The 13,265-nt window shown below is 47.2% G+C and overlaps 2 protein-coding genes across 3 annotated transcripts in view; one reads left to right on the top strand and one right to left on the bottom strand.

The window, feature by feature from the left end:
• The window catches only part of LOC142297006 (cytochrome P450 2K4-like), a 272,736-nt gene that overhangs the window by 72,847 nt on the left and 186,624 nt on the right, over window positions 1-13,265 (bottom strand). The gene's annotated exons all lie outside the window — the stretch shown is intronic.
• The window catches only part of LOC142297009 (cytochrome P450 2K1-like), a 75,146-nt gene that overhangs the window by 2,727 nt on the left and 59,154 nt on the right, over window positions 1-13,265 (top strand). The window contains exons 2-3 of the mRNA XM_075341217.1: window positions 2,202-2,397; window positions 8,088-8,250. Of these exons, the coding sequence (XP_075197332.1) occupies window positions 2,224-2,397; window positions 8,088-8,250 (337 nt within the window). The 5' untranslated portion in view covers window positions 2,202-2,223. The remainder of the gene's footprint in view (window positions 1-2,201; window positions 2,398-8,087; window positions 8,251-13,265) is intronic.

The raw sequence follows: 13,265 nt of genomic DNA, 5'->3' as shown, positions 1-13,265 counted from the left end.
AAGTGGAGCAGGGAAGCCAGGACTCTGCCATAACGTTCCTGGACAGCGCAGAGGCAAGATGGCGGAGCAGAGCTGGTCACCGGAACGTGCTGTTCCCGGGACTGCGACTTGGATAGAAGAAGAGATGAGGAGCCTGGCGGTGGCAGTGTGAGCCCGTTAGATGTAAATCCCACGAGAAGAGAGGGTAAGCGGTTACCCAGTCCCTGTCAATTACCCTAATCTGGCCACTGAGGCTGAGGGATCCGGACTGCCCCCGCTCGCGGCTGGCATTCCACTCCGCCTTACCACACACCGTGGGTGGCATCACAAACTATACACACACCACCCTCCTGCAAATACCCCCCTTTTTGTTTTGAGTGGCCACACGACCCCCGGGTCCGGAGACACCTCGAGCCACCGTGGATCCGGATCCGAGCAGCAGCCCGGCTGCTGACAAAGGGGCAGTACATCTCTTTCCAAGGCTGTCTCTTTCCAGGACATTCAATTTCCCTGTCTGTTTCTTTCCCCAACCTTCTCTTTCCCTGTCTGTCTTTTTCCCCATCTGTCTCTTTCCTCGTCTGTCTCTTTCCCAGTCTGGCTCCTTCTTGGTCTGTCTCTTTCCCGGTCTATGTCTTTTCAGGTCTGTCTCTTTCCAGGTCTGTCTGTTTCCAGGTCTGTCTCTTTCCAGGTCTGTCTCTTTCCCGGTCTGTCTCCTTCCAGGTCTGTCTCTTTCCAGGTCTGTCTCTTTCCAAGTCTGTCTCTTTCCCGGTCTGTCTCTTTCCAGGTTTGTCTCTTTCCAGGTCTGTCTCTTTCCAGATCCGTCTCTTTCCAGATCCGTCTCTTTCCAGGTCTGTCTCTTTCCAGGTCTGTCTCTTTCCAGGTCTGTCTCTTTGCCTGTCTGTCTCTTTCCAGGTCTGTTTCTTTCCAGGTCTGTCTCTTTACCCGTCTGTCTCTGTCTGCCTCTATCTCTCTGTCTCTTTCCCTGTCTGTCTCTATCTCTCTGTCTGTCTCTCTCTGTCCATCTCCCCACCAACATCTTATTATCTCACACATAACCTTCTTTTACTAACAGTTTATTTTGTTCCTATAGCAATCACTGACAGTTGCTATTAGTAGCCTGTAGCTCCCACCTCCATTCAGTTTAATGGAGGCAAGATTTTTGGACAGTAACTGTAAAGCGCGGGGTTAAATTTAGTCTATGACGTTCCCTGGGTCACATGAGGCGTCTGTGAAAAATTTCGTGATTGTAAATGCGACGGTGCGGATTCCTTTAGTGGACATACATACATACATACATACATACACTCAGCTTTATATATTGGATTACTGGAGCAGGATTACTAAAATTATTAACATAATAGAAACCAAAAATGTTTGCAGCCTTGAATGCAATCTGTCACTCGATTTTTTTCTATGTAATCAGAGAGCAGCATGATGTAGGGACAGAGATCCTGACTCCAGTGATATGTCACTTACTGGGCTGCATGGTGCAGTTTTGATAGACTCTTCTGCTTCTGCTGCTTTTTTTTTGTGTTTTTACAGCTTTTTTGATGAATTCAACTAACTTTATTTAAACAGATACTGTAGAGAAATAACATACCAAAAATGCCGCAAAAGCACTGCAAAAATGCAGCAAAAAAATGCAGCTTCTTTACTGCCAAGAGATCAGGTTATACTGTTGAAAAAAGCACAAACAACTAAACAGAAAAAAACAGAGCCTGTATAATCCCACTGACAATGCTGATTGACTTTCTGTTTTCACTGTGCATAGGCAGAAAGAGACCAATCAATATTAGGAGCATAATTGGACTATCTGGCATGAGATTTAGTGATAATCTCTTGCTGATAAAACATCAGCAAGCAGCTCAGTAAGTGACAAAACACTGGAATTAGGGGTTATGCACCTACATTATGCTGCTCTAAGATTAGGAAGCAAAATCCTGCTGACAGATTCCCTTTAACATTTTAATATAGTGGCCCATGTTTTTTTTTGACGTAAGTATTGAAAAATCATAATGGTACTTAGTTTCCACTCATATTGGCATTCAGCCATGCAACTGTCCAAAAATAACCATGCTTAATGTGTAAAGCCAAAGAAGCTCCTGTACAGAAAAGTCCTCTTAACGCCAGCTCATAGTCCTAGATCGAGTACAAATGTATGGTCACTGTTCACGAATCACCACCGGCACAGATCTAACATTCCTTTCATCTTTCCTCTCCAGAATTTTCGGAGTCATATTTGCTATGGATCCCGTCACAATTCTTCTGTTTGTTGGCTTTTTCCTTTTTGTGGTAATATTTTTTAAAAAACATAACCAAGATGTTAACAAAAAATTTCCACCCGGACCAAGAGCCTTACCGATCGTTGGAAATATCCTCCAGATTGACATGTCAAAACCTTACAGATCATTTGTAGAGGTAAAGTGCAACTTGTACTGATATCGTTATGGTAACTGTCACCCATCACAACCCTTATAGTGATCCATAGTACAGGGAAAGCCCTCACGTATGATTGATGGGCGTCAGACCTCTGGGAACCTTATTGACCCTGAAAATGATGTCACATGGAGTTTTGAACAAACTTTGCTGACTGTCATGGTGGCATTGGACTGCTCAGATTGCATATTCTGACACTCCGGTTTCTCTGGTGTCTGGGATCAACAAAGGCAGATTCAGTTGTCGACCTACTGTGTGCTGATTTATAGGCAGGCTAGCACGAGTTAATTTCTTCTGGTTTGGTTGCTCTAGTAATCATTTCTGTGGGGAGACAAATCAGCTCCCCTTCTATTTATGCTGGTAGAATCCTTCTACCCATGCCAGCTATAAATCAAAAATTCGCTAGGGGGTGAAAACAAAACCTAACAAAGACAAGATATATAGATAAAATGCCAAATATTTATTAGAATTTATGTTAAAACCAAACCATGCAAAAATGTAAAATCACAACAGGGCTCTCTGCCCACGGAGGACGTTTCTAGTGGACGAAACGCGCGTTGGGGTTTGTGGCAGGCAGCTACATCTAACCATCCACTAAGATATCTATCTAACTAATTTGCTACCACATTGTTAATTATGCTTTGGATGTTTTTGCACTGGCACACTTTATTTAGGAGCCATCACTTCATATAGTACATCCTCTGCAATCCTATGCACGACTGCATGAACCTTATTGCTAGCTATACTAATCATCTATAGTGGTATACATGGTCTAATCTACATTGTCACTTTTCTTGCTGCTGCTATTATGGGACATTCCCTGTTGTGATTTTAAATTTTTTCATGATTTGGTTTTAACATAAATTCTAATAAATATTTGATATTTTATCTATATTTCTTGTCTTTGTCACTATTTTCCATCTGGTGGTTTTGTTTTCACCCCCTAAGGAATTTTTGATTTGCAATTTCATGCATGGTGATTAATGATGGAGTTTTTTGATTATTGATCCATGCCAGCTATAGTTTATTCTATGTTGGCCTTTGAGGTGTGGTGTCCCAAACTTTGGAGTAAATTGTGCTTAAGTTGTGCCTATTGCTTGGAGCGGTTGTGGAGTTCTACCCCTGTTGTTTTGCATTTCTGTCCTGCTCTTGTTTTCCTCCTGAATCTCTTATTGTCTTATCGTGTGTGTGTGTGTGTGTGTGTTGTGTGACAGACTTTTGTTTTTTCCCTTGTCTGTCTTTATCTGTGGTTTTCAACATACTCCTGTCCCATCCCTCCCAGGGGCGGGGGGGGGGATCAGGTCAGGACTGGTCAGGAGCAGAGCCAGGAAGGAGACTTAGTCCTGTCCACTTACAGAAGCATCCCTGAAAATTAGGGATAGCATAAGGTCCCCTAGCTTGAGGGACAGCTTAGGATTCCTGGTTCCCCGGTATTCCAAAGTCATTGTGACAATCGGCCCCTTGACTGTGCAGGGTTTACAGCTGTTCCCACTCACTATGCTGCAGTTCTATTGTACATCACCAGTAGGGATGATTGAATACCTCAAATAGTCGGCAACGCCCATATTCGCCAAATAGGTTACCGCTATTCGATTATTTGCGAATATTCGATGCGCAATGTAAGTCTATGGGAAACCCTAATACTGTAGTTGCTGAATAGCAACTATTTGGGCTTCCCTTAGGGCGGCTTTGCACGTTGCAACATTGCACGTGCAATGTCGGTGGGGTCAAATCGAAAGTGACGCACATCCGGCGTCACTTTCGACATCGTAGTGTGTAAATCCTAGATGATGCGATTAATGAGTGCATAAGCGTCGTAATTGTATCATCGGTGTAGGCTCTGACTTTTTCAAAATTACGCTGCCGCGACAGGTACGATGTTGTTTCTCGTTCCTGCTGCAGCACACATCGCTGTGTATGAAGCCGCAGGAGCAAGGAACATCACCTTACCTGCCGCCGGCAGCTATACGGAAGAAAGGAGGTGGGCGGGATGTTTATGTCCCGCTCATCTCCGCCCCTCCGCTTTAATTAGCCACCTGCCGTGTGACGTCGCTGTGACGCTGTACGACCCGCCCTCTTGGGAAGGAGGCGGGACGCCGGCCAGAGCGACGTCGCAGGACAGGTGAGTGCATGTGAAGCTGGCGTAGCGATAATGTTCGCTACGCCAGGAATCACAAGATATCGCTGCTGCGACGAGGGCGGAGATTATCGCGTGCGACATCGCAACATCGGCGCTTGCGATCTCGCAACGTGCAAAGCCCGCCTTAGACTTACATTGCGCATCGAATATTCGCAGAGCGGCGACCTATTTGTCGGATATTCGCAAAGCAAAATATTGCCGAATATTTGTGATATTCGATCATCCCTAATTACCAGCCATCAATGTACAGCAAAAAAACCCATAATAAAACTGAAGTGCTAAATTATTACCATTGCCACATTATTCTTGGGATCAGTAGGGTACTAGATTTTGGACCCCGACAATTTTAACGGAATTGTGTATCCTAGAGACATGTCAACACTTTATAAAATGGTAGAGCCATACGAAAAGGGTTCTTGATGGCCAAGCCATTAGGAAATGCTATTAATGACACCCAATCACACAGGGTACAACTATTTTGAGCCCTGTTGATTGATAAAGTGGCAGTTACAGTACTTTGTGAATTTAAGAAAATACCATGATACTTAAGCGTTCTTTACACACAGCGACATCGCTAGCGATGTCGCTGGTGAAAGCACCCGCTCCTGTCAGTTGTGTGTCACGGGAAAATCACTGCCCGTGGTGCACAACATCGCTTACACCCGTCACACAGACTTACCTGCCTAGCGACGTCGCTGCTGGCGAACCACCTCCTTTCTAAGGTAGTGGTTTGTTCAGCGCCACAGCGGCGTCACTAAGCGACCACCCAATAGAAGCGGAGGGGCGGAGATGAGCGGGCCGAACATCCCGCCCACCTCCTTCCTTCTTCATTTTGGGCGGCCGCAGGTACGATGTTGTTCCTCGTTCCTGCGGTGTCACACATAGCGATGTGTGCTGCTGTAGGAACGACGAACAACCTGCGTCCTGCAACAGCAACGATAATCGGGAAAGGAACGACGTGTGAACGATCAACGATTAGGTAAGTCATTTTGATCGTTAACAGTCGTTCCTGCGCTTCACACGCAACAACGTCGCTAAAGAGGCCGGATGTCCATGACCCCGACGACATCTCATTAGCAATGTCGTTGTGTGTGAAGCCCGCTTTAGTCTATGCAGTCTCCGACCAACTTGTCTTTTTAATGACCAAAGTTGTCCCATATAGTCATTAGCCGATTATGCAGTCTTCTGAAAAATATCAGACTGGATGACAGGGGACTATGTTGTTGACCTTTATTTTCTTTCCTTTGCTGCTCTATTCTAGCAATCATCATGTTGGACCCCACAGTTCATATTTTAATGGCGTATCCTAGAAATAGACCATCACTAGACATTATCAGAAGACTCTTTACAGTGCCTTTGTATTCGGTATTTGGCCTCCTTGAATTTTTCAACCTTTTCCCACATTTCAGGCTTCAAACATAAAGATAAAAAATTTAATGTTATGGTGAAGAATCAACAACAAGTGGACACAATTGTGAAGTTGATCGATATTTATTGCTTATTTTAAACTTTTGTAAAAAAGAGTAAACTGAAAATTGGGGCGTGCAATATTATTCATCTCCTTTACTTTCAGTGCAGCAAACTCACTCCAGAAGTTCATTGAGGATCTCTGAATGGTCCAATGTTGTCCTAAATGACTGATGATGATAAATATAAGCCACCTTTGTGTTATCAAGTCTCCGTATAAATGCACCTGCTCTGTGATAGTCTCAGTGTTTTGTTTAAAGCACAGAGAGCAACATGAAGACCAAGGAACACAACAGGCAGGTCCGTGATATTGTTGTGAAGAAGTTTAAAGCCGGATTTGGTTACAAAAAGATTTCCACAATTTTAAACATCCGAAGAAGCACTGTGCAAGCGATCATATTGTAATGGAAGGATTATCATACCACTGCAAATCTACCAAGACCCGGCCGTCCATCCAAACTTTCATCTTAAAAAAAAAGAAGACTGATCAGAAATGAAGCCAAGAGGCCAATGATCACTCTGGATGAACTGCAGAGATCTACAGCTGAGGTGGGAGAGTCTGTCCATAGGACAACAATCAGTCATACACTGCACAAATCTGGCCTTTATGGAAGAGTGGCAAGGAGAAAGCCATTTCTCAAAGATAGCCATAAAAGTGTCATTTAAAGTTTGCCACAAGACACCTGGGAGACACCAAACATGTGGAAGAAGATGCTCTGATCAGATTAAACCAAAATCGAACTTCTTGGGCACAATGCCAAACGATATGTTTGGCATAAAAGCAACACAGCTCATCACCCTGAACACACCATCCCCACTGTCAAACATGGTGGTGGCAGCATCATGGTTTGGGCCTGCTTTTCTTCAGCAGGGACATGGAAGATGGTTAAAATTGATGGGAAGATGGATGCAGCCAAATACAGGACCTTTCTTGAAAAAAACCTGTTGGAGTCTGCAAAAGACCTGAGACTGGGACGGAGATTTGTCTTTCAACAAGACAATGATCCCAACATAAAGCAAAATCTACAATGGAATGGTTCACAAATAGACATATCCAGGTGTTAGAATGGCCAAGTCCCAGTCCAGACCTGAATCCAATCGAGAATCTGTGGAAAGAGCTGAAAACCGCCCTTCACAAACACTCTCCATCCAACCTCACTCAGCTCCAGCTGTTTGCAAAGGAAGAATGGGCAAGAATTTCAGTCTCTCGATGTGCAAAACTGATAGAGACAAACCCCAAGAGACTTGCGGCTGTAATCGCAGCAAAAGGTGGCGCTACAGTGTATTAACTTAAAGGGGTTGAATAATATTGCACGCCCCACTTTTCAGTTATTTATGTTTTAAAAAAGTGTAAAATAAGCAATAAATTTTCGTTCAACTTCACAATTGTGTCCCACTTGTTGTTGATTCTTCACCATCATTTTTTTTGTATCTTTATGTTTGAAGCCGGAAATGTGGGAAAAGGTTGAAACATTCAAAGTGGCCAAATACTTTCGCAAGGCATTGTAATTAGTAGGTAAAATAAATTATAAGAAAATTTATGCAGAATGCGATGTACATGAGATAAATAAAAATGTATGACGATGTAGACCTGAAATATGACTTAATGGGGTTGTCTGGTTTAAAATGATAAGTCTGCAGTCAACACACACCGACTAGTGAGCGCTGCCTGCCTTAATACAAATATATTGAGCAAGGCCATGCCCACTAGACTGTCGTGCCTACTAGTCTAATGTGCCCACTTCATATACTTGTATTGAGGGATGCCAAGCCCGCTAGTTGGGTTCTGGCCGGGAACATGCATAGCAAACAATTGCATCATGTGACCATCATTCTCTGCTCAGAAATCAGCAAATCTTTACAGCATACAATCTGTGCACCGGGAGGATTCATAAGTGTGGACTCACATAGAATGACTGCAGACTTTAAATTTTAGGCCGTACAACCCCTCTAAAGTCAATGAAAAATCTACCCCAAGAAGTCAATCATAAATTCAGCTTTGTAACCTTTGTAACACAAATTTCTTTCACCCATTTAATATGATTCTATGCTTTTGTTTCTGCAGTTATCAAAGGAGTACGGCACGGTCTGCAGTGTCCGGATGGGAATGACAAAAATTGTTGTTCTCTGTGATTTGGAAACCATTAAAGACGCTCTAATCAACCATGTTGATGACTTTGTCGACAGGCCCAAATCAAGAGTGTTTTCTAAGTCAACAAAGGACCATGGTAATTGGGTTCTTTCATTTAAAATGTTTATTTTTACTAAATTTTAATGTCATGTATATGTGTGACGCCCCTGAACTAGTCAGGGTGTCCCATGGAACTGCACTTCTTTCTCTTCTGGTGCAGAGCTCAACCCTCCAAATCCTAGCCACATCTCCCACCACACCCTGTCAAGCACACCAGTGGGTGGTCTAGCTGGTAAAGGGCCACCCGCCTAGGGGTCAGGCAGATTGGTGGGAGGGACTTAGTCAGTGGAGTGGTAGCCCTCAGAGAGTGTGGAGCTAGGGGAGTTGGAGCTCCCTTGGAGACTTTGGCTAGGTTGCAGATGGTGGTCTGGGACCGGAGAAGACCCGGTCGCAGTGTCGCGGGCGGGGAGGAGGGTGTCAGCACTGCGCTTACCCCTCTGCTCGGGTCCGGCTGCTGCTGCTCAGTGGTGGCTCGAGCGGTGGGCCAGATCCCGGGGGTCTCGAGCGGCGCTCCTCGACCGTGAGTGAAAGGGGATTGGGATTTGGGATAAAGTCTATTGTCTGTGACGCCACCCACGCTTGTGGTGATTTGGTAGCACCACCGCTGCTCGGTGTGGGGATCCCGGGAGTGATGGTGTGAAGCAGCAAGTTGTTGTGTTGCCCCTCCGTGGGTAGGGGTTGGTGATCCCGGGGCCCAATGATGAAGTGGGAGATGCAGGGCCTGGTGGGCGCAGAGACGCGGGGGCAGCGCTGTGCCTTGCGGCACTGTGGTACTCACTCAGCCTGAGACGATGACACAGTTCTCGGTAAAACACACGGCTGGAAAGACGGTTCCCACGGACGGCTGCACTTGCTTCCCCAGTAGGTGACGTGATGTCCCTTTTCCTGCACCCAATGTTGTTGATGGTTTCGATGGGTTCCCACCGGTAACCCGCTCCCCGGCTTCAAGCTGGACCGGAGGAGCTCTATTCTTTGCCCGCAGGCGCTGGCCCTTAGAATCTGGTGCCCTGGCGGTGGCGGTGTCTCTACTGTAATGGTTGGGCTGTTGCCTTCAATCGGGACTTGGTTGTTGGGGGATCGACGTCCCCTTCGCTGACGGATTTGGCAAATTGTGGCAACTCCTAGCCTTGCCGGGGTCCGAGAGGCCCCTGCCCTGGTGCTGACTGTCCTTTGTACACTGCTCCAGACCGCCGGGCCACCACACGTCCGCGGTCCTTCCTGGAACTTCCAAACGGTCACCCCTCCGGACAATCACCGCCGTTGCTGACCTTGCTGACTCTGTCCTGCATACAGCTGGACCAACTTCAGGCTTTTCACACTCTTTCTTTCCTGTCACCACTCTTACTGTCCTCCTTTACCACTTTACTCTACTGTTACTCCTCTACCACTTCACTTCACTACTTGTTTACTCAAGCCCTGCCTGGGCTAAACTGCCAGGTACTTCCTGCCTCCAGGGCTGTGAACTCCTCGGTGGGCGGAGCCAACCGCCTGGCCCACCCCCTGGTGTGAACATCAGCCCCTGGAGGAAGGCAACAAGGATTTTTGGGTTAGCTGATGTGCCTAACTGGGGTGTAGGGTGTGGTGGTGTGTTGACCTGTGACCCCTGGCTTGCCCAGGGCGTCACAGCAGGGTATTAGAGAAGGGTGCCCAGACTTAGTTTTCGAGAATGTTCGGCACCGGAAAATCTAGTAACCGGACTGATACCGAGCACGGCGGGGTACTGGACCCAAGATCAGGGAGTAGCTTCACGCAACCTGATAATTAACCTGTGGAGGATAGTCTCTTTATGAACTTTCCCCAAGAGCTCAGAGATCGAAGGCACCAACACAACGAGGAGGATAGGGCTTTTCAGCTTATGCAGCCCACTGAGATCCCAAGGGTCAGCCATCAAGAGCACAGCTCCTAACTGTAGGGAGCGGGACCCCGAAAGCTTCAGGCTGAGGGGTCACTCAGAAAAGTCTAAATTCAGTGCATGGAGGCAGATCCAGAACTATCAGCAATACCCATAGAGACAGATTCCCGGACGAGCTCCCCCGAGTGGCAGCGGCACCCAGAGACTCGGTTTACTCCTGGTCAGAGTCTGCTTAATGGACGCACCAACACCTACACAGCTTGAGTGAATAGCTACGCTCCCCTGAGTCTGCCTGCCGGGCCTGCACCACGCTCCCCTACACCTCCACCATCCAGAGTCCCGGGGCCTCCCCTACCCGTGGAGGTAACATCATCTAGCTGCCCCACTCCATCTCCCCTGGGTACTCACATCGGCAGCGGCGGTACTCCCCTTACCGCAAACCACAGGTGGCATCATGCACACTAATCCCCTGTAAATAGCTCCCTTTCATTTTCGAGTGACAGGTAGTCCCCGGGTTCGGAGACCCTCGAGCCACAGCAACCCCGGATCCGAGCAGTCCGACTGCTGCAGGGGCTGTACACCTTGGACTTACAGTAAATGTAAAATGGAAAGAAAGAAAAGCTAGAATTACTGTTACTGTTTTTCCATTAAATTCCACGGTCAATCGCAGATAGTGGAATCTAAATGCCCCAGGCCAGTGGGATACTCGGTCCCAGGCATGCGGTGAACAGGGGAGTCGTTGTCGCGGCCGATGTCCGGTTCTGTGACCCCGGTAGTCAATCCGAAAAAGGGTGGAAAAAATGGAAAATTAAAAATAAAATAAATAAAAGAGTTTTTGACTCCGCCACTTGCAGGTTGCGGCTATTTTGTGGGAGCCGCTGCGTGATCTTCTTGGGGTGGGTAGTTTAATGCAGCTTAGATGTACTGGCCCTCTGCAAGTAGGGCTAGACCCCGGAAGAGGATGATGGTAGTGTGCAGTGTAAAGGCGGCGTCACACGCTACGATATATCGGGCGATATGTAGTCGGGGTCATGGATTCCATGACGCACATCCGACATCGTTCGAGATATCATAGCGTGTGACAGCTACGAGTGACTGTGAATGAGCAAAAATACTCACCTTATCGTTGCTCTTTGACACGTCGTTCATTTTCATAATGTCGTTCACATTCCTGGATGCAGGTTGTTCGTCGTTCCCGAGGCAGCACACATCGCTCCGTGTGACACCCCAGGAGTGACGAACACAGCTAACCTGTGTCCCGCCGGCAATGCGGAACGAATGAGGTGGGCAGATGTTACGTCCTACTCATCTCTGCCCCTCTGGTTCTATTGGCCGGCTGCCGTGTGACGTCGCTGTAACGCCAAACGTCCCTCCCCCTTCAGGAAGAGGATGTTCACCGCCCACAGCGAGGTCGTTCGGGAGGTAAGTACGTGTGACAGGGTTAAACGACTTTGTGTGCCACAGTCAATAAATTGCCCGTGACGTACCAACGACGGGGGCGGGTGCGATCACTCATGCGATCACACGATATATCGTGGTGTGTGATGCCGCCTTTAGCTGATGGTTCACCAAGGTAGAAAGGATTCAAGCCACACATGGACTGCAGTTTAAACTGATTTTTACTCACTGTTCTGGTACCAGTGCCTGGGTGGTGCTGGTTTTCAGGTGTTCCCTCACCCTTTGTTCCCAGTGCCAGTTAGTCACCTGGTGAGCTGTCCTCCGTGCATACTTTAGTTTTTCGTGGGTCCCTGTGGCGAAAGCTTCTTGGGATCCCCTCCGTCTCACAGTCTTTGCCCGTATAGCAGGCAGCCTGGACAATTTTAATGGGTTGGACTCCTGTCCCTGTCCCCAGGTTCCCTATTTGCTGCTTTGCTCCGGACACTCAGGTTGTTGAGGGACCCTGATGATCCCCTCACCTGGCAGATTTAACAGGTAGCTTGACGCATACGCCTAATCAAGGGTTCTGCACCGCACATTGTACTTATTTCTGTGAGTACTGGTCCCGCACTCCTCTGGCAACCCTCGGTCCCTTGAGTACTGGTTTCTTACTCCACAGCAACTCTCTTCCTGTTTAACCTCCAGTTCTTTCTTTAGGTTTTAACACCTTTCTCCTCACTTTCTCCTTCCTCATACCGAACTAACGTCCTCTTATGCTTCACTTTTTCTCTGTAACAGACTCCAACTCCTCACTGACGTCTTCCTTGCTCTTAACTGACTTCAGTTTCCGCCTACTCTCAGTTCAACTCCAGCCCCTCCTCCTCCTGGGTTTCTAGCTTACGTATTAAATGAGCTCCTACCAATTGCAGCTCCATCAGGCCCTTCTCTAAGCCGTCTCCAGGGAGGGAAAAGCGGTTGTGTGTTTGTGTGTTGTGTTGACACTGGCACTGGTATTCCAGGGTTTGGGTTGTCCACTGTTGGTTACATGTTTTGTGGCACATGACACCTCAGGGGTGCTACATTATGAACCAGCAGGGGGAGGTGGAGCACCAGGAAAGTGCAAGGCAGAAAATATCCACAAGATGTCACTAGTCTCCCAAGAGGAAGAAGCGGATGGTAGTACAGGCCGGGGTCTGTGATAGGAGGTTCACAGGACACCAGGGATGATATGGAGACAGAGTCAAGGGAGAATCAGGTCAGAACAAAAAGACAATGTCAAGGACCGGGGAGCGCATTATCCAAAGTCAACAACAAGTTGAGTTCGGGACCCGGGAGAGCAGGTAATAGCAGGGAGCAGAGGGAGACGGAACAACAGAGTGGGGGAGGACAGGAAAGAGAAGGAAGGATGTCAGGGAGTACAGAGGGAGTCAGTAGAACGGGTGTCAGGGAAGACGAATGCAGTCAGGAGGATGGGAGGCAGGGAGGATTGACGCAGTCAGGAGGACCGGAGGTAGGGAGGATGAACGCAGTCAGTAGGATGGATGTCAGGGAGAATGGAGGCAGTCAGTAAGACGGGAGGCAGGGAGGACGGACGCAGTCAGGAGGATGGGCAGGATCAAACAACTTACAGATTTAGCAGGTTTGATAAGATACAAATACGTTAGAGCCTGCAAACTTCAAACAAGAGCAGGATTTATTAACAGATGCATAAATCTTACAAACCAACAAGTTATGTTGCTCAGTTAAATTTTAATAAATTTTCAACATAAAAGTGTGGGTCAATTATTACTCAACCCCTAGGTTTAATATTTTGTGGAATAACC

This window comes from Anomaloglossus baeobatrachus, chromosome 3 (genome assembly GCF_048569485.1).
Source record: "Anomaloglossus baeobatrachus isolate aAnoBae1 chromosome 3, aAnoBae1.hap1, whole genome shotgun sequence".
Lineage (NCBI taxonomy): Eukaryota > Metazoa > Chordata > Amphibia > Anura > Aromobatidae > Anomaloglossus > Anomaloglossus baeobatrachus.
The sequence above is the reverse complement of the archived record's forward strand: the minus strand, read 5'-3'. Positions and strand labels throughout refer to the sequence as shown.